The sequence below is a fragment of the Notolepis coatsorum genome (genome assembly GCF_963971535.1).
Source record: "Notolepis coatsorum genome assembly, chromosome: 5".
Taxonomy (NCBI): Eukaryota; Metazoa; Chordata; class Actinopteri; order Aulopiformes; family Paralepididae; genus Notolepis; species Notolepis coatsorum.
In genome coordinates, this window is record NC_140169.1 from 125,903,642 (window position 1) to 125,926,794 (window position 23,153).

General features: G+C 45.4%; 1 protein-coding gene across 2 annotated transcripts in view; it reads right to left on the reverse strand.

Annotated features, from left to right (window-relative positions):
* ankrd6b (ankyrin repeat domain 6b) overlaps nt 1-23,153 on the reverse strand; it is a 70,062-nt gene that overhangs the window by 12,342 nt on the left and 34,567 nt on the right. For both annotated transcript variants that reach the window (XM_084313814.1, XM_084313813.1), the window contains exons 3-10: nt 22,705-22,803; nt 16,418-16,516; nt 12,368-12,466; nt 2,723-2,821; nt 2,427-2,525; nt 1,762-1,860; nt 1,373-1,450; nt 719-823 (exon numbers count right to left, since the gene is read on the reverse strand). In XM_084313814.1, the coding sequence (XP_084169940.1) occupies nt 719-823; nt 1,373-1,450; nt 1,762-1,860; nt 2,427-2,525; nt 2,723-2,821; nt 12,368-12,466; nt 16,418-16,516; nt 22,705-22,803 (777 nt within the window). The remainder of the gene's footprint in view (nt 1-718; nt 824-1,372; nt 1,451-1,761; nt 1,861-2,426; nt 2,526-2,722; nt 2,822-12,367; nt 12,467-16,417; nt 16,517-22,704; nt 22,804-23,153) is intronic.

Consider the following 23,153-nt stretch of genomic DNA (forward strand, 5'->3'; position numbering starts at 1 on the left):
ACATAAGGCATTTCTCTAACTGTGGTTTTCTTTGCTTCAAATTGTTATATTTTGGATTTGTCACAATCTTCCTAAAAATAGACACAGCAGCTTTTAAAAGCCATTGCGGTGGCATCATGTGACTGGATTAGCAACACTCCAGCAGCTCTGAGCTCCATGCTGTGCCATTAAAAAGCATAATCTACATCCACATTACAGCCTTAATGCTCACTTCACTTTGAATTTTTTGCTCTAATCCAACCTTTTTGCCTCGACCTTTCACATTCACGTTTGCACGTGAACTGTGCAATCTGACATCAGTGAGAACAGATGTTTGCCCTGAAAGGCCCCGCACGCGTACATTTGCAAGAAATAACATAACGTGCATGATCAGTGTGCACACGTGAACAACAACAAAAACGTATATTTGCGAGGCAGTCCATCATGGAAATCTGTGAAATTGCAGTGCAAGTGTTCATCTCTAGCATTATTTGCTAATTCGTCTGTTGAGAATGAGAGTTGTTGTTGTTGTTGTTGTTGTTGTTGTTGTTGCTGTGACAGTGTTCTGCACAAAACTCCAATTCCAATCTGACAGTTCACACTACGGTCAGGGATCAGATACGTATCAGATCAGAAAAATAAAATCTGATTTGGACCATTATTTACCTGTAGTATGAACGTGGCCATAACCACTGGAATGTAATTGAAGGTAATAGCTGTTGTCAGGCTAGCACTGTACCTTATAGGGAAGCATCTCGTCCCTGGGGACAGACTGGGCTCTGCCCTCTGCCTTTAGCTTGTCTCTCCTCTTCCTCACACTCCTGCCACGCGTGAAGCTCTGGACCTGAACACACACACATCAAAGATTCATGTAGGATCAGACAGATGGGAAACCTGTTAAATACCACACTGACAAGGAACTCTTAAATCATAACACAGCCTTGCACCGGCATAACAGACATGGTATACACCTTAGTAGCCTAAGCAAACCTTGAGATTACAGAGCACACATCTCTGAAGCATTACAAAAAGGTCTGGGAAACCTTGGGGCCAAGCCCAACATCTACGACTTCAACGCTCCACTTAAAGGAACACGCCAACATTATGGGGAATGCGCTTACCCTCTTCTCCAGAGTCAGACAATAAGATAGATACCAATTTCTGTTCAGTAGAAAGTTGAAATCTGGCTGCAAGCTAGCCTAATGTAGCACAAGTGAATGGAAGCGGATACGGACCACTAGCTTAGCTGTTGGCCAAAAACACCTAGATCCTTGTGGAGTTTATAAATCAATATTCTATTACTGTTGTGTCACAATACAGGTCTCAGCATGCATGAAAATATAATATAATATAATCACTGATGGCCTCAGGGGCCCAGCTGGGAGGTCCTCACCTGGGGGGCTTTAGTCAGCAACAGAGCTACATCTGGGCTGTTATGATCTCTGGCCTGGTCCAATGCAGTCTGGCCTGCCTACACACACACACACACAATAAACATACACAATAAACACATATTGTAGGTTTGTATCAAAAACAGGCTTCTGAGATATATGTATATGTATGTAAATGCGGATGCAGTGAAATGCCTTATTCACAACTAGGAAAGTATATTTGTGGAAGAGAGAAAACATAGGAGTGGCTCTGCAAATGAAAAGCTCACATGTTCATGTCTGTACTGTAAAAAGCCTCTTGAGAACCTGTTCATAAATCATTAACATAACACAAGGCGTCCCTGTGTGAGTTGATGACGGTTAGAGACGGGCCCCGGGCTGCACCACTCACGTTGTTGCGGAGGCCACTGTCTGTTCCTGCCTCCAACAGCAGACGCACTGTTTTCTTATGATTCAGTGCAGCTGCCACATGTAACGGTGTGTCTCCAGCCTGGCCATCAGAAAACATGAGAGACGGAGAGAGAGAGAGAGAGAGAGAGAGAGAGAGAGAGAGAGAGAGAGAGAGAGAGAGAGAAGGACAGAGAGAGAGAGACATAGAGAGAGGGGTAGAGAGAGAGGGACAGAGGGAGAGGGGGATAGAGAGAGGGGGACAGAGAGGTGGTGAGAGATGAAAGGACTCTTATGCTCATATGAATGAATACAAGGGAATGCTAAAGATTCTAATTTCACGTTTGCCATACACAACAAGAGGGCCACATCCATTACAAGACATAAAGATGAGCATCAGAAGAGATGTTAAAGGAAAACTCCAACATTTTGGGAAATTAGTTTTTTGCCATCTACCCTGGAGTTAGACAAGAAGATACATACCTTTTTCTTCTCTGTGCATGCAGTAGGAGTAGGAAGACGTTGGGAACTAGGCTAATGGAGGAACCTACTTCCAGTGACTGACGCTAAGCTAGGCTAACGGTGCGGGTAGATGGCAAATAAGCTAATTTCCCAAAATGTTGGAGTTTTCCTTTAAACAATCACCTGGCTCCACGCCTAAAGACTAACCTGGTTCTTCTCTGAAACAGAGCAGAAGGCTCCCAGGAGGATGCGGATCATACCCACATGGTTGTAGCGGGCAGCCACATGCAGACATGTATCACCTACCTGGAAACAACAGCAATAACCACCACAGGTTCCTTCATTACAGGCAGTAGGCAAAACAATCCATCACTAGCAGGGTACATGTATTCAAAGTTCAAAGATAATCCTGTGTGTGTTTGTGTGTGTGTGTGTGTGTGTGTGTGTGTGTGTGTGTGTGTGTGTGTGTGTGTGTGTGTGTGTGTGTGTGTGTGTGGACTTACATGGTTCTTACTATCAGGCCTTGAGCCTCCCAACAGCAGCACCTTGGAGCTCTGGGCATGACCGTTCTGACATGCCAAGTGGAGCGCTGTGTTTCCTGCCTGCAGAGAAAAGGGGAGAGAGAGAGAGAGAGAGAGAGAGAGAGAGAGAGAGAGAGAGAGAGAGAGAGAGAGAGAGAGAGATAGATAGATAGATAGATAGATAGATAGATAGATAGATAGATAGATAGATAGATAGATAGATAGATAGATAGATAGATAGATAGATAGATAGATAGATAGATAGATAGATAGATAGATAGATAGATAGATAGATAGATAGATAGATAGATAGATAGATAGATAGATAGATAGATAGATAGATAGATAGATAGATGTATTTAGACAATAATGAGGCAGAAAATTATTTTAGTTGCATATCTGACATCATAAAGAATTCTGGCTCCTTCTTCTTTTACCCCCTATTTACCACTCTACTCTGGGTCGTTAATGTTCACTCAACTCAACAATACTACATCTGACGTGACCTGAAGGGGCACCATCACATCAGCTCTACTCTGGACGTGACCTGCAGCGTCATGAGCTTGGATATACGCATGAAAGAAAACAAACCATTGTAGTATTTTAGAACGACTGCTAAGAATAACTAGTATAATATCTAGATCGATAATGTCTAATAAAGAATCTTTAGGAGTTATTTAATAGAGCACAATTAGTCATTATTGTAGTATATATGACGAAGCCCTTCACAACCTGACCCCCTCTAAACTTTCCAACCTCCTCCTCCGTCATAACCCCTCCCCCGTACTCTCAGGTCCAGTGATGTCAATATCCTACCAGGACAAACCGTTGAACCTGGGGTGCCATTGTTTCCTCCATTGCTGCCCCCTCCCTCTGGAATGCCCTACCTTCAAAGCCTCACTCAAAACTCATCTGTTCAAGGTTGCTTTTAACCTCTGAGCTTCTTCCTCCTCACATTGTTCTGTATTCATAGTGGCTCCGCTCGGCGTCACTCATGCACTGTCCTCGCACACGTGCACGCGCACTGAATAAAGACCACAATGTACCTTTATATCCCAATATTTGTCTGACCACACCCCTATCAGCTTACCTACATAAGCAGGGGTGGGGCCACATACTCGCCTCCTTCTCGCTTTCACCACAAGGTAGTGCCTTGGTAGATCCCCACTTGACGTGATGTGATGGTAGGAGAAGAGTTGGAAAACAAGAGATACGTTGACATCATATCTTTATTTTCTCTCTCACTATTTTCGAGAAAATACGGCGATATTGTCTTCGTCACTGGAGTGTCTGGAAGATGGTGATCATTCTAAAAACGTCCACCGGTTTTCGTATTGGGAGCACGCTGCTACATGCCTCCCAACTACAGTCTTCCTTGCTGCGGCTGGTTGGGGTGAAACCCTCCAGCGATACAGCTGGCCTGTAGGACGCGCCGCTGTTGTGAGAAGCGGTGGGTTCCAGGTTGGTGAGTAATGTTTGCTTGCGAGCTTCACTTGTCTGTTAGTGCTATGGGGGCTAGCTGACAATGTTTACGAAAACCGGCCCCAGATTAGGGTCCTTTGCTCAGCCTCTTAGGCGACGGCGGAGGACCTTGGTCTGAAGCCCATTATAGTCAACTAGTGGGCCACGACCAGTAACACTGGTGCTCCCTGTGTTCTCTGGAAGAGTGGATTTTTCTCTGTCACCGTGTAGGCCCCGTCTTTCATATACAAATGAGAGTATACCCTCACAAGGAAATATGGGCATGGCTGTTCGTTATCGGAAGATCCGTGTTCAAGTCAGCTACAGCCCAGATGGGACTTGTGCTGGCTCCGTCGGATGTTGGTAAAATCACCGTTGTAAACTGTGTTAACATCTCGTTTCACTTCTCTCTTAAACAGTGAGGAGGGTTTCAGAACGGCGGCATGTCTGAGTGTGGCTTGTTATATCATTGTGTACAAGTTCAGGTGATAGCTGATTAGCTTGCGTGCTAGTTGTGGCCTACTGTGTTAGCCAGTCAGCTGTTAGCTGCAGCGCTAGCTCGCTGTGTTTACCAAGCCTGTTGTGTCACTAGGCTAGGTAACGTTAACTTGCTGCTATCGGCCGAGAGCGGCCGTTAGCTTAATGCTACACTGTTGAACGTGCTGTGACTATAACATGTTTTAAACACTCTTGACTATGACGTCATCTTTGACAGAGGATGTTCGTCGAACCTGCCCTGAGCCAGGCCGGCGAGGACTGCGTCAACAAGGAGCACCGTAGCGGCGGGTTGGAGCAGCGAGCTGCCCGTGTCGTCAAACACAGGAGGCTGTGTTTACTTCGGTGCCATGTTAGAGACTGCAATTCGCTTGATCTGCGCTCCCGGTAGGCAAGGTCCTGACCAGACCTTGAACACTTCTTCTTGCTTTCCCTTCTAAATGTTTTGTAAATAACGATGTTTTCCAAAACGAGTGTTGCTGCAGTACATTTAGGATACGACGCGAGTTATGTGTGAATTGTCTTGTCACTGGTCTCCATGCAAATCGGGTTATTGTTACAGATGTGAAAATTATCTGGTTTGTTGTGTTGAGACACATTGTGTGTTCATGTACCGTGTACTCACAACTAAGGGGTTAAACTAACCTATAAAGCTATGCTTAGTGACATATGAGTAAAGAATGATTCTTTTCTCAGCCTGTAATGACAATGAACAGTGTGTTCACATATTAACAGGTTTACCTGTTTAACTGGCCGTATTAAGGGTAAAGTAGGAGGGTTGTGTTTCCCCCCGGTTCCCTGGGGACTTCTTCATCCTCCTCTCAGACATGTTGTTACACTATATTGTGTCACTGTGTGGTAGGGATACGATGTAACCCTTAGCTTAGTTGTTGGGGTTGTGCTAACCGCTTGAGAAACTTTATTTTCCTACAGAAAAGATTGTTTGGTCACTTTTTCGTGTGTGCTTAGCAAGGCCTGTGGCCGATACTAATCGAGAATTGTGTATTCTCTCATTATGAAAAACGGCGTTCCTCTGTAGAGTGTTTTTGCCATTTTTTGTAGGTGATAATGGGTTGTGTGTGTCGTGTGACCTACAACTGGGTTGGGCTGGCCACAGAAGCACATGTGTAAGTCTGGTACCGGGGCTCTTGCGAGGGCCCTCTCTGTTCTGTGTTTTTTCCTTAGTAAAAATCAGATAGCAGGTGTGAAGCTGTTAGACGCTTCATGGGGCTGACTATGACTGCGTCATACTCTTTTTGTCATTACATCGTATCATGGGTGTGGGGTCGTAAAGGGGTGAACTGGTAACCTTTCCTCACCCTTTTTTCTGTTGGTCAGGGGTAAACCCACCTGTCCTTCAAGGTTCCTGTCACGTTGCGGTTCGGCACATTACAGGGTGAGGGGGGGGGGGGGGGGGGGGGGGGGGAGTTTCCTGGTCCCACGCCCTGGAATATTGGGCGTGTGCACAGCAGAAATTCCTCCACCATAGAGTACGTCACTGTGCGCGTCTCTGTTGGTAGGACTTCCGTGTGCTGTTCAGGTCCATATGATGGATCTGTTTCGGGGGGTGGTCAGGGCTCCTCCTCACGAAGCTCCTATTCGGGCCTTCTGTGAGTTGGGACTCTCCTTCCATGTGAGGGAGCCTCCTCAGAGTACAGAGCCTCCTCCTCAGATTGTCAAGGTGAGTGGAACCTCAAGAAAGAGTCCTACTCTATTGTGTGTGTATTCGATTCAATTCGATTATTGAGTGTGTATGGGTTCAGTGCCTCCTCCCCGGAGAGCCCTAAAACCAAACTTTTACATGGCTCAAGGTGCAATATATTCTTTTCAATCTGTACAGCTCGCGTGGGAAGTCTCTCTGGGGATTTCCGTCTCCTCCCTATGGGAGGGTGGTGGGATGTAAAAATGTGAAACATTTGTACCCCCGGCTGTGTAGACTGGGATACATACTGTTGGTGCTTCCTTCTTTTCTATTAAGAAGAGTTGGAGTTAGGAAGCATCACACCCCTCTTGTCGTTCCCCTGGGCGCCTTGGGGATTCAATGACAGGTCTAAATAGCCTGTTCATTGATGTGGTTGTGTCCCGACGCACGTATAGTGCTAGCTCGGGGTGTTCTGTAATCAGGCGAATGACTGGCACGCCTTGGTTGCTTGAGGTTAAAACGGCGTTTTTATAAAGCAACTGGGATGGAGGTTTTTCCTCTTCCGACGACCTGTTTTGGTTGTCGACGGATTCTCGTTCATATCTGGGGGATGATGACGGAATGGATCTGAACATATGTAGAGGGGTCTCACGCCCTGGGGGTGGGCCACCGGGCGCGGTTCGCACCGAACGTCTGGGTGGCGCCTTCTTTTCATGTTTAAGATCAACACGCATATCTGCCCCTTCTCCTGGAGTAGGCATGTCGGCGTGGTTAGGGCACGGGACTGGTTCTGGTCACGCTGGTCCGGATCAGTTAAACCCGTTGTCCGCCGGGGATGCAGATCTGCTGTTCTGGTACACTTGGGCTTTTTCAGGGGGAAAATGCCAGGTCGGTCCGGGTGTCACAGGGTTAAGCGCTATGGAGACCCTGGTTGGGTACATTTTGTACTCTGCACTGTCGTAATGGCTTACGGCCATGCCAACCTGTACACGCTCGATCTCGTCAGATCTCGGCCGCTACGCAGGTTGGTCCTGGTTAGTACTTGGTTGGGAGACCGCCTGGGAATACCAAGTACGGTGTGCTTGGGGCTGGTTCTCCACGCATGGCGAAGAGGGGCCTGTTGGGGTGGTCTTTGACCTCCTCTGGTGACCCTGTGCTTCCCGTATCGCCGGGCCCGGTCCGAAGTAATGTTTCGTCGACCCGTAGGCCTGGGTTAACCCTTTTTTGAAAACTGAAACACTTGTACTGCGGTATAGCCGGTGTATACCCGCAGGTGTGTTTTGGAGTTTTTTCTTGAGGGGTTATAGGAACACCCACCGCATTGGGTAACACCAAGGTGGTTGATTCCCTGGTGTGTTGGAGCAGTGTCAACTCCCGGGTTACCCGGTTGAGGGTGCCCCTGCACGTTCATGACGTCTGCCAATCGTGTCAGCCTTCTCTGCCTCAACCCCTCTGGGTGGGTTTTTTTTAAATGGAGGCTTGGTCATGCAACAACGCCAGCATACGCCCCTTCCGCCGGGGCGGCTTTTTCAGCTGACTCCTTTGGCGCCTGTCTCGTCCGCAGTGCTCCAGGCTCAGGTTACAGCCTGTTGCCTGGTTTTCCCCGGTGCGCTGCCTGCTTCCGTTGGTTAACCTTTTTGTGTGCTTACGGCCATGCTGACTGCCTGTTCTGCAGGGTCAGTGTGCCAGGCGGTGTGCTATTGGGGGGACAGGGCCCGCTCGGCTGAGGGGCCTTTGTCCGAATACGCTGGCGATGTGGGGGGCGGGGTCACTAAGTGCCCACCTGGTGGGCTCTTGATGCTGGCATCATGGACTTCTCCGGGCCCCCGTTCCAGGGGGTCCAGTCCCTTTGGTGGGTCTGGGCCTTCCTTCGCGCTCCGCTGCTACGGCCTTGCCACGGGGTTGGGTTTGCCCTTGACCCCGTGATTCTGGGGGCAGTAACGAGGTTGTTCCCTCCGTTCGTTCCCGGGTGGCATGCGGGTTGTGCGTGTGTGTAGTCGTGGGGTCAGGCCACGGTCTGCTCACCCTGTGCGTTGAGTTGCTTGAGTGCCTCTTTGCACGGTCGGGTCCGTCGCCCTCCCGGGAAACCTCCAATAGGGGGGGGTGCCCTCCATTAGGGGGGGTCGGGGGGGCTCGGTCCTCCCTGTTCTGATGGTTGTGGGGGGCCTTCAGCGGGGTGTATTTGTCGGCCGGTGGCTCCCGCTCGGCCTCCCTTGTGCATGAGTGACGCCGAGCGGAGCCACTATGAATACAGAACGATAGGTTATGACTATAACCAAGTTCTGTTAATAGTGGTGACGCTCGGCGTCCGACGCCGCTGCAGCCCTTGATCTCACCTTGTGGTGAAAGCTTGGGAAGGAGGCGAGTATGTGGCCCCACCCCTGCTTATGAAGGTAAGCTGATAGGGGTGTGGTCAGACAAATATTGGGATATAAAGGTACATTGTCTTTATTCAGTGCGCGTGCACGTGTGCGAGGACAGTGCATGAGTGACGCCGAGCGTCACCACTATTAACAGAACTTGGTTATAGTCATAACCTATCGTTCTGTTCCTCTCTCTGTCACATTGTTGTCTCTTCTTCTTCCTCCTCTCTCTCTCTGTCACATTGTTGTCTCTTCCTCTTCCTCCTCTCTCTCTGTCACATTGTTGTCTCTTCTTCCTCCTCTCTCTCTCTCTGTCACATTGTTGTCTCTTCCTCCTATCTCTCTCTGTCACATTGTTGTCTCTTCTTCTTCCTCCTCTCTCTCTGTCACATTGTTGTCTCTTCTTCCTCCTCTCTCTCTCTCTGTCACATTGTTGTCTCTTCTTCCTCCTCTCTCTCTGTCACATTGTTATGTCTCTTCTTCCTCCTCTCTCTCTCTCTCTCTGTCACATTTTTATGTCTCTTCTTCCTCCTCTCTCTCTGTCACATTGTTATGTCTCTTCTTCCTCCTCTCTCTCTCTCTTGTCACATTGTTGTCTCTTCTTCCTCCTCTCTCTCTGTCACATTGTTGTCTCTTCTTCCTCCTCTCTCTCTCTCTGTCACATTGTTGTCTCTTCCTCCTCTCTCTCTGTCACATTGTTGTCTCTTCTTCCTCCTCTCTCTGTCACATTGTTGTCTCTTCCTCTCTCTCTCTGTCACATTGTTGTCTCTTCTTCCTCCTCTCTCTCTCTCTGTCACATTGTTGTCTCTTCCTCCTCTCTCTCTGTCACATTGTTGTCTCTTCTTCCTCCTCTCTCTCTGTCACATTGTTGTCTCTTCTTCCTCCTCTCTCTCTCTGTCACATTGTTGTCTCTTCTTCCTCCTCTCTCTCTCTGTCACATTGTTGTCTCTTCTTCCTCCTCTCTCTGTCACATTGTTGTCTCTTCTTCCTCCTCTCTCTCGTCACATTGTTGTCTCTTCCTCCTCTCTCTCTCTCTCTCTTGTCACATTGTTGTCTCTTCTTCTTCCTCTCTCTCACATTGATGTCTCTTCCTCTCTCTCTGTCACATTGATGTCTCTTCCTCCTCCTCTCTCTGTCACATTGTTGTCTCTTCCTCCTCTCTCTCTCTCTCTCTTGTCACATTGTTGTCTCTTCCTCCTCCTCTCTCTGTCACATTGTTGTCTCTTCCTCCTCTCTCTCTCTCTCTTGTCACATTGTTGTCTCTTCCTCCTCCTCTCTCTGTCACATTGATGTCTCTTCCTCCTCCTCTCTCTCTGTCACATTGTTGTCTCTTCCTCCTCCTCTCTCTCTGTCACATTGTTGTCTCTTCTTCCTCCTCTCTCTCTCTCTGTCACATTGTTGTCTCTTCTTCCTCCTCTCTCTCTGTCACATTGTTGTCTCTTCCTCCTCTCTCTCTCTCTGTCACATTGTTGTCTCTTCTTCCTCCTCTCTCTGTCACATTGTTGTATCTTCTTCCTCCTCTCTCTCTGTCACATTGTTGTCTCTTCCTCCTCCTCTCTCTCTGTCACATTGTTGTCTCTTCCTCCTCTCTCTCTCTGTCACATTGTTGTCTCTTCCTCCTCTCTCTCTCTGTCACATTGTTGTCTCTTCCTCCTCTCTCTCTCTGTCACATTGTTGTCTCTTCCTCCTCTCTCTCTCTCTGTCACATTGTTGTCTCTTCCTCCTCTCTCTCTCTCTGTCACATTGTTGTCTCTTCCTCCTCTCTCTCTCTCTGTCACATTGTTGTCTCTTCCTCCTCTCTCTCTGTCACATTGTTGTCTCTTCCTCCTCTCTCTCCCTGTTACATTGTTCTGTCTCTTCTTCCTCCTCTCTCTGTCACATTGTTGTATCTTCTTCCTCTCTCTCTCTCTCTCTGTCACATTGTTGTCTCTTCTTCCTCCTCTCTCTCTGTCACATTGTTGTCTCTTCTTCCTCCTCTCTCTCTCTCTCTCTCTCTCTGTCACATTGTTGTCTCTTCCTCCTCTCTCTCACTGTCACATTGTTGTCTCTTCCTCCTCTCTCTCTCTGTTACATTGTTCTGTCTCTTCCTCCTCTCTCTCTCTCTCTCTGTCACATTGTTGTCTCTTCCTCCTCTCTCTCTCTCTCTCTCTGTCACATTGTTGTCTCTTCTTCCTCCTCTCTCTCTGTCACATTGTTGTCTCTTCTTCCTCCTCTCTCTCTCTGTCACATTGTTGTCTCTTCCTCCTCTCTCTCACTGTCACATTGTTGTCTCTTCCTCCTCTCTCTCTCTGTTACATTGTTCTATCTCTTCCTCCTCTCTCTCTCTCTCTCTCTGTTACATTGTTCTGTCTCTTCCTCCTCTCTCTCTCTCATTGTTCTGTTCCTGGTCATTTTCTTATTTACATAAGATCTTATCTTGTATTCTCTTAGGCCCCATCCACACGAGCGCTGGTTTTAATATAACCATGATTGTATGTGCGCAGTTGCACTGTTCGGCCACACACAACCGGGGATTTGCTACACTGCAACCGCGGTCTTTGAAACCGGTGCCCAGGGTGAAGTTTTGCGGTTTTGCAGTTGCGTGTGGGCATAGCAACCGAGGTTATTCCCAGTGTTTACAGCAGAGCTGTCGCAATTATTTCCCATGTTCACGGCAGACCGCGGGGTAGAGAGATTAGAGCAGAGCCAGCTACACCAGTGTTTACAGCAGAGCTGTCCCAAGTAGCGTTATATGAAAATGATTGTAACAAACTTTTGTTCAAAACGTATCGTCTGTGTTGAAGAGTGTTGTGATCGACTGATGTCTGTTGACGCTCAGAGAAAACATGTAGCTGCAGCTAAACTAAACTCATGTGTTGTCAAGTTATTGTTATAAGGAACCCAGTCCAGACTGCATCCCCTTAACAATTGTTTGTATTGAGCCGTATTGTATTGTACCCATTCTGCAATGTGTTAAATAACGTTTGCATCCATTTCATATCGGTAACGTTACCATATAGCATTTAAGCTATATACTATACATGGATATAGCCATTCACATTAGCATGTAGCTAACAACACCGGCGGTCTTTTGTGAGACTAAACTATCCGCTCTTGGTGGTAAATTGTGTTGCTGATGGTTTTGTTTCATCAACAAAATGAGAGGCAGAACACACAGTGAATGTATCCGTTTGTTTATTGCAGTTTCTTTCTTTGCTGAAAATATATGTTCCGTTGGCAAAATGATCAATAGGGTCCAGCTGTGTTTCTAAACAGGAAGTTTAGTGAGCGTTCAGCCTTTTCTGATTGGTTGAAATGGCCTTCATGTCTGAACAACATCGCCGCCTACTGTTTTGGCATTGTACTACATGTAACGGTTGCTGGTGCCGTGGGTACGCAGTTATACACGGTTGTTCACCTGTGTTCACCTGTGTGGACAGAGTTTATTTTTTTCAAACTCCGGTTATATTAAATCCAAAATGCTTGTGTGGACAGGGCCTTAGTGTTCTTCTTCTTTGTGTCAGATGGCATTGCTGATTTTAGAATTTGAATGATGCTTTTACAATGATCTCTTTGTACTTGTATTCTCATGCAAAGTGTCTTTGAATACCTTGAAAAACACTATACAAATAAAATGTATTATTATTATTAATATTATTATTAAGGACACGTTCAAGGAAGAATTACCTTGTTTTTGGCATGAACGTTGGCTCCGGCCTTGACCAACAGTTTGACAGACTGGCTGAAGCCGTGCCAAGACACCTCATGCAGAGCAGTGTTATCGTCCTGTGATGAGAGACCATAACATGTGATCACACAGATAACATATCAAAAACACTGATCACCTTCATCACGTGGGCTGGGTATCGAAAATCGCTGCCATCAAAGTATCGACCGAATCATATTGATACTAGTCTGACTACCTGGTATCGAAATAAACGAAGCTCTTTGGATACAAGTTGTCTGTTCACTATTGCCTTGGAGTCTGAACAAATACATAGACACACACACACACACACACACACACACACACACACACACACACACACACACACACACACACACACACACACACAGACACACACACACACACACAGCCTTCACATATTTCACATACTGTAACACACACTCGCATCCACGTAGCCTTTGTTCTGCATACCATTTTCACACATACACACACTTTCTCTCACTCTCTCCCTCTCACACACACACACACACACACACACACACGCACTTACACATAGTCTTCTGTTCACATAGCCTTCTCATAGTCTGCATATCTTATCTATAACTCATAGTCTGTACGTCAAGGTGCCACTTAGTTTTGTCTACTCTCCTGTATAAATACTTTGTTAGCTTGCCACTCTACATCTGGGCTATAGGGCCATTGCTGTAACCTAGGTCTCTCCATGTTGCAACATGTCAATGTGTCAGTAAACTCTATCCTTAATCAAAGACTCTGTTTTCCGCCTCCGTGAATAATCTGGTCAAATTATTCCATCACCTGCCTTCACCGGCAAGAATCTTTATTAGTACCTGCATCACCACACGCAGCAAGTATCTAACAAAGTAACATGGCATCCAGAAGGGTAGAGAAGGGGGAATGCCCCCTGGGGCCCAGCTGCTCGGGGGGCCCCATGGAGGCCAGCAATAAACTTATGATATGAGTTAAGCAGGTTTGGGGAGGGCCCGCTCACTGGACTTTAGCTGTTAGACGGGCCCCATGGAGGCCAGCAAGAAACTTATGATATGAGTTAAGCAGGTTTGGGGAGGGCCCGTTCACTGGACTTTAGCTGCTAGACGGGCCCCATGGAGCAGTGATTCCCAACCTGGGGTCCGCGGACCCCTGGGGGTCCGCCAGGGGGCGCAGGGGGTCCGCCAGACCACAGATGATTTGAGTTTTTTTTTTTTTTTTTTTTTTTATCATCAGAAGCATGAATAGTCTCTCCACTACAATAAAAAATAAAGATAAATAAATAAACATCTAGACATGATTTTTGAACGTTAACAGTAGGCTACCGGGTAGCCGCTAAAACGCGAATCAGTTGACTGTATCACTTTCTGTAGCTAGCCTAGCACGCTAGTTAACTTTCTCGGCTCGTCTGCAGTCAGCCGCCAGAGGCAAAAATGTGTGACAAACGAAAAGGAGATGACGGCAGCTCATCTGCAAAAAAAGTTAGGACCTACAGCAATCGCGAAAATTACATCACCATGGGCTTCACTGAGGGACCAGACAAACGACCTGAGTGTGTGATTTGTGGAGAAAAGTTGGCAAACTCGAGCCTGAAGCCCAGCAAGCTGAAGAGACATCAGGCGTCTAAGCACCCAGAAACCGTTGGGAAGGATCCGGACTTTTTTCGGAGGAAAGAACAGTCTCTCAAGGCGAACAAGCCTGTTGATGTTAGAGTAGCGTGGAGCAGGGGTGGCAGTGATTTACAGAAGGCTACCGAAGCCTCCTTTGAGTGTTCGCTTTTAATTGCAAAAGCAAAGAAACCGCACAATATTGGCGAGCAGCTCATCAAACCAGCCTGCATCAAAATGGTTTAGAAACTGTGCGGCCCACAGGTGGCGGATAAACTAAAATCAGTACCACTCTCGAACAATGTAGTGAAAGACCGAATTGATAAGATGTCAAGTGATTGCGAGCAGCAGCTGTCAGAAAAGCTTAGAAAGGGTCCATTTGCAATACAACTTGATGAAACTACAACTGTCGCAGACGAGGCTGTGCTCATCGTTTATGTGCAATATATTGAAAATGAGGATCTGAAGCAGGACATTCTCATGTCAGTCAACCTTACTACCACCACTCGAGGTGAGGATATTTTTACTGCAGTGGATTCTTACTTCATTCAACATAAATGCAAACCGTTCACCATTAGGGCCTGATTTGAGAGGATGAATACAGGATTTGAATATTGGCCAAAATTTTGAAATACATATGGTGCAAGATTAGATTTGTTGATTGAAGGCACAAGTCAAAGAAGCATAGTGGGTCTAATTATGATGCATATGCCTGTGTATAAGCAGTTTGTTATTAAAATGACAAAAAAAAGGTATTAAACCCAGCTAGGACAGATTCTCTCTGCTACTGATTGGAATTTCCTGTCTCATATTTAGTTTAATTTGTTGCATTGATTTGTTCCATAAATGCAAACCGTTCACCATTAGGGACTGATTTGAGAGGATGAATACAGGATTTGAATATTGGCCAAACATTTTGAAATGCATATGGTGCAAGATGAGATTTGTTGATTGAAGGCACAAGTTAAAGAAGCATAGTGGGTCTAATTGTGATGCATATGCCTGTGTATAAGCAGTTTGTTATTAAAATGACAAAAAAAAGGTATTAAACCCAGCTAGGACAGATTCTCTCTGCTACTGATTGGAATTTCCTGTCTCATATTTAGTTTAATTTGTTGCATTGATTTGTTCCATAAATGCAAACCGTTCACCATTAGGGCCTGATTTGAGAGGATGAATACAGCATTTGAATATTGGCCAAACATTTTGAAATGCATATGGTGCAAGATGAGATTTGTTGATTGAAGGCACAAGTCAAAGAAGCATAGTGGGTCTAATTGTGATGCATATGCCTGTGTATAAGCAGTTTGTTATTAAAATTATTAGGAGGGGGTCCGCGAATTTCATCAGAGATGTTTGGGGGTCCCTGGGGGGAAAAAGGTTGGGAACCACTGCCATGGAGGACAGCAATAAATGTATGTTTAATATGATATGAGTTAATCCCATTCACTGGACTTCTCAGGGGCCCAGTCATTTCCGTGTTCGGGCCTGCCCAGCCCTACCACACAACCTATTGTCAGTTGGATATGCTTCACTTTTAGTCCAAAGGTATGGTCTAGCAGAGTGAGTCCCAGTATATTATTATATTATATATTAGTTATATATGAGACAAGGTTGCAGGTTGAGTCCACGCATAAACACACTCGACTCCAGTACTCCACTGGGAATGAGGCTAAGCAGATTAAAAGCATAATGTTTTCTCTACGGCTTGTCAAGAGTTTTATAATTCTGGCTGACATTGTGCTGGGTTTAACATTCCCTCTGTCCCTTGTAATTCACTTTAGAGTCTAATGGAAATGGATGTATGTGTATGCAGGGGTGCAGTCGTAATATGGGCGGAGGCCAAACGGTATCCTATTATTATGCAAAGTCTAGGCACTTATCACCTAGACTTTGCATAATAATAGGATGCGCGCACTTCGAAGCCCAAACGCCGTTTGACCGCGGTTGCCCAGCACTGCACCACTGCGTGTATGTGTAACGTGTGTAAGTATGACATTTAATAATTTAATTCATTAATTAATAATTATTAATAATAATTGCATGTGCAATGTGGCAGGCATTTTAAAAAAGTGTGTGCGTGCATACATGTGAATGTGTGACTATGTGTGTGTGTTTCTTCTTGTTTTGTTTTATTAAGATCCCCATTAGCTTTTGCATAGCAGCAGCTAACCTTCCTGGGGTCCAATAACTTACATGGTGACAACTCAAAAATATACATTCACACCATACATTGACATAACACATAAAAAGAACACACCTAAACAAAACAAACACACTGCAATTAGACAAAGCAAATAGTGTGTGTGTGTGTGTGTGTGTGTGTGTGTGTGTGTGTGTGTGTGTGTGTGTGTGTGTGTGTGTGTGTGTGTGTGTGTGTGTGTGTGAGAGTGTGTTCTCCAGATTTGAAATCCCACACATGCCTGTGATATTTACCTTGTCCTGCCTGTCCAGAGAACACCCTTCCTGGATGAGAGCAGTGATGACATCACTGTTTCCCACCGCAGCGGCCCTCTGCAGCGCTGTCTGCTCCCCCTGCAGGCGACACGGTGCAGGTGCATGAGACACGGCTAATGACCGCTAACCAGACGTGACAGTGTTTTCAATATGACAGCAACAAGTGAGGGATGGCTGAAATGGCCAAAACAACAATTTTACCTCACTGTTAACAGTCGAGATAAGATAAGATAAGATATTCCTTTATTGAAATTCGGGCGTCATAGCAGCATGGGGCAGGGGGAAGGGGAGGTACAGGTATTGGCAGGGTAATAGTAAGACATAAATATAGGCAATCAAATTTGATCTGAATATAAAAAGATGAGAAAGAAGCAGTGTTCAGTTATATTATACGTTACACTAAATATGGGCAATATATAATTCAAATCTGAATATATACTATGAGTAAAGTAAAGTAAAGTAAACAGTATACAGGTGCAATATACACAAGGTACCCTAACTGGCATGATATACGTCATACGTTATAAGTGTATATTCCAATGTTTTAGGTTGTTACTGGTACACATGAAAATAAGGCTCAATAACTAAAAATGTCCGTTTAGCCGGTACAGTTTAATCCAAGTAGCTTTCTCCACTATGTTCTGTGTTTATCCAAATGCAGTGAATATGCAGCCACGGGTAAAACAAACTCAGCGTGGCTCACATTTATGCACTGCTCATAAATGGAATCCTGCAGACAAGAAAAGATTACCAGTGAGGGATGTTTAGCAGGCCAGGTCTGAAGTGAGAAAGACGAGAAGAAAGAACAGAACGTTATTTCTGTGTGAGAGTGAGATGGAAGGCGAGGAGGAGGAGGAGGAGGAGGAGGAGGAGGAGGAAGAGATTCTGTCTTTTCCAAGCCAGATAAGAATTTTGAATGGATAACATAGAAAACATAGAACTTGAATGAATAGAGAGTTCTACTACTGGGTCACTAGAATGATGGACACAGCCCCGCAACACTCTCGCGGAAAAAACTTCAGCACTGGGGAGACAACCCTACTTCCGCAATCTGTCTCCCAGCGGTAAAGCTGTTTTCAAAAAGGTTTTTACGATGACAGTGACCCATCCTGGTCTTATCATTCTAGCTGTATCCTGGTAACTTCCTTTGGCACAGCTCAAATGGCTTCTGTAAAAATCATGGGAATGAGCATTCTTTTCACGTATGGCTCAAATCATGATACGAGTGTCTTATCATTCTAGACGTGTGGATTAGTACAGGACACTCAGAGAGCTGGGAAGTTCAGCTCAGCCGTCACAGGAACGCTCCTTCAGTTAACTCATTGAACGCCAAAAACGAGTATATTATACTAAACAGTCAGCCGGACCTTGTTGTGTGATCCTGGTACCTCTGAGTGAATTCAAATTGCAATGACGATCGAATCCTGATAGGTGGCAGTTAGGGGTGGAACGGTACGCATTCTAACCGTACACCGTTCGGCACAACCTCCACGGTTCGGGGCATGTGTGTATTGTTCGCTTCAGGGGATTCAAAAAATTCAAATAAAAAATACTTCATTTGGCACGGAGGCGGGAGAGGTGACGCACTGGCTGCTGTAGGCAGCAGCAGGTGCTAGTCAGTTTGTGGAAATGGCAAGCGCAATATAAATCAATCTTCATTACGACTTTAAAAACATAGCCATTAACATTACATAGGCCTACACACATCTTGCCATAACGTTAGCACAGTTTGTACAACACAACACACGTTTTAACTATGGTAGCCCGCCAGCTCTAATACAGCCAATGAAATGTTACCGTAGCTACTAGCTAGCAGAGGAGAAAATGGGAGTCTGAAAGACAATGATAGGCGTTTATTCAACATCCAAGAAGGCTAACATACAACTGTGTTACTAACCGGGACTATTGCCGCTTTTCCACTGCATGTTATCAACTCGATTCAACTCCGGTAACGTTATAGTCGAGATGGTCCGAAGGTACCACACGCTAAATTGTCCATGCGGACCCCCCAACCCATAGACAGTTCCAACTCACCGAATTCCACAGTTTCACAATAATTACTGTGTTGCACTCAATATTTAAATAATGTTAGTCTAAATAAATGTAGACAGACAATGTACATATTTAAAAAATAGAATGAACAGAGTTTATGTGTTAGTTTGATTTATGCTGCATTTTATATTGATGGCCTTCTAATTTGTTTGTTTATTTATTTATTTTAAATAACAGTGACACTTTTCCTTTTGATAAGAAAGCCACATTCCCGGTCTAAGCCACATTGCATGCGTGCATGACAAAGGATAATAGTGATGATCTAGCGTTGATTTCAGGAAGATACGATAATCAGGCAAAAAATTACGATGTGTTTATTGAATTACACAAAAGCGCTGTTTTCATGTCTTTTCCCTGGATTGCTCAGAAGCGGCCGGACTATGTTCATATTCAAAACTGTATAAAACGGAAATGTACGGATGAAAAAATAATCTGTTATTTGCACGTTGACCAGAAGCAGCTCAATGAGACTCGACAACGTTATTAGACCCATAGCTATACTCTAAAATATAGGTTTAGGTCTACAAAGTACAACTACGTTTACATGGGGTTAATGGACGGCACGGAAGTGGTCACTTCCCGGAATGTGTTAAAAACTGACAATCAGGGAATTTAAACATTGTTGACATTGTTTTTTTGTGTTTATTTTAAAGAAAGGAAAGTCTAGTGCTGGTTGAGCATATGCATACTTTATGTTGATGGCCTTTGTCTATAATGTGGCCACAAAAATAGAAAGATTTTATTATTTTGTTTGTTTGCACTAAGTTAATACTTTGACAAATGTAGCCTATATTTTTCAGTCAGTTCGGTCTTTGTGTGCCAAACATAACTTAAGGCAAACCGCTGTAAACCTTTTTTTAATTTTTTTAAATAAATGAGAAGCATGTTTACATTTTTGGAGTGGTAAAATATTTTTAAATAAAAAACAACGTATATCGAACCGAACCGAAAACCGTGACCACAAAACCGTGATACGAACCGAACCGTTGATTTTGTGAACCGTTCCACCCCTAGTGGCAGTATAGCCTACCTTTTGAACTGGGCTAGTTTACTGTGGGGGGGGGGGGTTTGCTCACTCACTGCTGGGCACATTAGTAGCCACTAGCCTGCAAACTGCCTATGCAATGGCGAGCGAACTATTGGAGATTATTATGAAGAGGACAAAACGATCACACTTATGGATGATAAGGTGTGTTTTCACCAGACTACATTGGACTCAGCACTTGGTGAGCACTCCAGACAAAGGCCAACTAACATTCGGCAATGGTGATCGCCTAGAGCGAACTATTGGAGATTATTATGAAGAGGACAAACGGTGACGATCAAGAGTGGACAGGGTTTTGGTGGACCTGCTGACAAAGGTAACGTAACGTCTATTTTACCGAACCCCATCATAAAACATGCCTTTGTGATGGTTCCAGCGTCAGAAAACAAGTCCGTGAGGAACCCCCCCCCCCCATGGTGGCTTTGTGAATAGAACCATTCTATGTATGGTCATGTTTACCTTTGACCTGGAAATAATATAGGTGTCAGGCGAGCAACAAGCACGAAATGCGCATGTCCACACAAAACACGCAATATCTCGCGTTCCAGGAAACGAGCCTGGAGTATTTTGAAACGGGACTGTTTTTAGCCTGGGATTGCGCAGGAATGAAGGTATGTAGAAATATAGGGTTTGTTCCCTGTTGGAGTATAAATATTGCCTTTCAAATAGGGCTGGGCGATATGGCCTAAATATGATATCACGATATTTTCTGACCTTTCGGCGATACACGATACACATCACGATGTTTTTCCTTTTTTCCCCAAACAATTCATTATGAGGCTTACCAAGACAGTATTTGAGTTTGCAAGCGAACATTAAAGACAAAAGACTCATGCATTTAGCATTTTTATATTATATATTAGATTAGATTTAGATGATTAGATTACATATTGTAACTATTTATTTATTTACATGTATGTATACATTTATTATTTGAACGGCCTAAGGCTATATCTGTACTTGATGTTTGTTTGTTGTGTTGCATACTTGAAATAAACTTCAATCAAATCAAATCAAACCCCCCCTCTTAAAAACAAAAACCTGTGTTTAACCTAGCCATCTATAAAACATCATGCTAAAACTGTGAAACAAATGTCCTACTCCCCTAAAGAAAGAAATACATAGCAAACATGACTCAGTTATCCAATAGTGCTGCTGCTTTTTATTTTGTTAAAATCTTTTAGTTAATAAGACTAAAAGACTACAATATATATGACTACAAGGGCCAGAAGCCGACTTCATGACGGCTTCCTGTCCTCGCATTCCATTTCCGGTTTTCCGGTTAACGTTACATTTTCAACAACAGATTGCTCCTAATTAAACACTTCATGGAAACGGAGTAACGTTAACGCTATGTCGAGTTCATACGTGTAGTGTAGTATGAACTCCACATAACGTTAACATTACTCCGTGTCCACTGTTGCTGCCACTGTTGCGTCGCAGATGGATGGTACACTCTGTTAGCTCCGTAGCTAATCCGCTCATAGACTAACTTACCGATAGCAGTACCGTTAACGTCGGAGCTTACTCCTGGGTTTCAGAGGGCATCCCTAGCACCGAGCCACCGCCTCTCTGTCTCTGGCTAGGTGTGTGCGCTTGCGTGCGTGTATGTGCGTGTAGATGACGTAATTTGGGCAAGTGTGTGTGTGACTGACTTTTTTTTTCTGCGAGAGGGAGAGGCGAGAGGGAGAGGAAAGCATTTAGCACTGCGTTTGTAAGTCTCATCTCAGCCGCGGCAGCCTCTAACACGAGGGCAAAACATCACGATATCCACGATACGTTTAAAAAGTGTATCGTTAATGAACTGTACCCGATATTTATATAATATCGTCATATCGCCCAGCCCTACTTTCAAATGAGCCATACTATTGTCTCCATAGCTATAATATAGAATATACGATGGGTCTGCAAACATCGTGAAAATGGTCAAAAACGCTGGCGCCAGGGAGTACAGATGGAAAAACAGCGTGGCAGTCAATGAGTTAATAAGGCCTCAGCTTTCTGATTCTCATGTACCACCCCAACACTTCCATTACATACATGGCAATTGACCATATCCACACCGTGGCCATTTTGCTCTTATGTCATGCTCAGGTTGGGATTCTTCATGCTCAGGTTGGGATTCCACCTTGGGAACAGAGCAGAGTGAAAAGGAATCCCAACTTGAGCGTGACATAAGAGCAAAACGGCCCGCCGTGTTAATATGGTCAATACTACGTTCTATTGGCAGCCATTCCATATTCAAGCGTGTGGATTTGAAATAGGAATGGCCGCTCTATCAGTTCAAGTTCTATGCGTGCAGACAGTAGCAGAGGAGTGGAGCTGAGTTGGGGCAGTGAGACGGGGCTCAGTAGGTTTCTCTAACCTCCTTCACTCTCCCTGATCCTCCAGGCTCTCTCCCAGCCCTCCTCCACTGTCTTCTCTCTCTCCCCTCCTCCTCCTCCTCCTCCTCCTCCTCCTCCTCCTCCTCCTCCTCCTCCTGCCTGAGTCTGCTCCCCCCAGCCGATGAGGATAGACTGCAGCCTGTTCGGGAGCTCGTTGACCAGAAGGAGAGAATTTGGGAGCGCCAGAGGTTCGGGCTGCGGACTGGGGCAAGCTTGGACCTGCACCCAGAAGGTGAGCCCACTAGTGGCCAGTCAAAATGATCCCACTCTAGGCCACTGGACGACATTATGATACGACTGGGGGAGACAGAGACTCTGGGGAATTGCCGCACTGCAATCAAACACAGGTTCCAGATTCCTCAAGTAAAACGTCCTGCCGCAACTTATACAACATTTAAACCGTTCAGGCGTGTGTGCGTTTCTTACATTTCTACATTGGAATTCAAATAGCCATTGTTAACATCATCAATAGAATGTTCACATCTCGAAATCCCATCTCACACACGTGAGACTGCACACCTGAAAGTGTTAAAGGGACTTGAACAACGACACAAGTGAATTATTTTCTCAGACACTCAGAAACCATGAGCTATGTATGCTAAACGCTTTGCCACAGAGAAGCCAAGCGATGAACCACACACACACACATGCACGCACGCATGCACGCACGCACGCACGCACATACACGCACACATCACAGTCATGACTGCAGTGCAAGCTGGAAATGCATGAAAGGGAGAAAGGAGCGCATTGCAACTGGTGGGCAGAAAGACGGAGGCTCTTACATCGTCCTGGATGTCCAGGTCACAGCCGGCCTTCAGCAGGATACGGACGACCTCGATGTGGCCCTTGTAGGCGGACAGGTGCAGGGGACTTCTGCCATACTGAGGACATAAAACACACACTCAACCAGTTGAAACCGGTAGACTGCACCAAAAAGAAAACACAAAAGAAAAACACACACGCTCCCCACAGAGACAGAGAGACCAAAGCGAGGTCCACCGTGGGGCGACAGTGGCTCAGGAGGTAGAGCAGTCGTCTGGTAATCCAGAGGTTTCCGGTTCGATTCCCGCTCCTCCCGGGCAGCGTGTCGGAAGTTTCCTTGAGCAAGAAACTTAACCCCTAACCGCTCCCGATGAGCAGGGTGGCACCTTGCTAAAATGTGGCACCTTGGGTAAAATGTGAGGAACAAATTGTAAAGCGCTTTGGATAAAAGAGCTATATAAATGCAGCC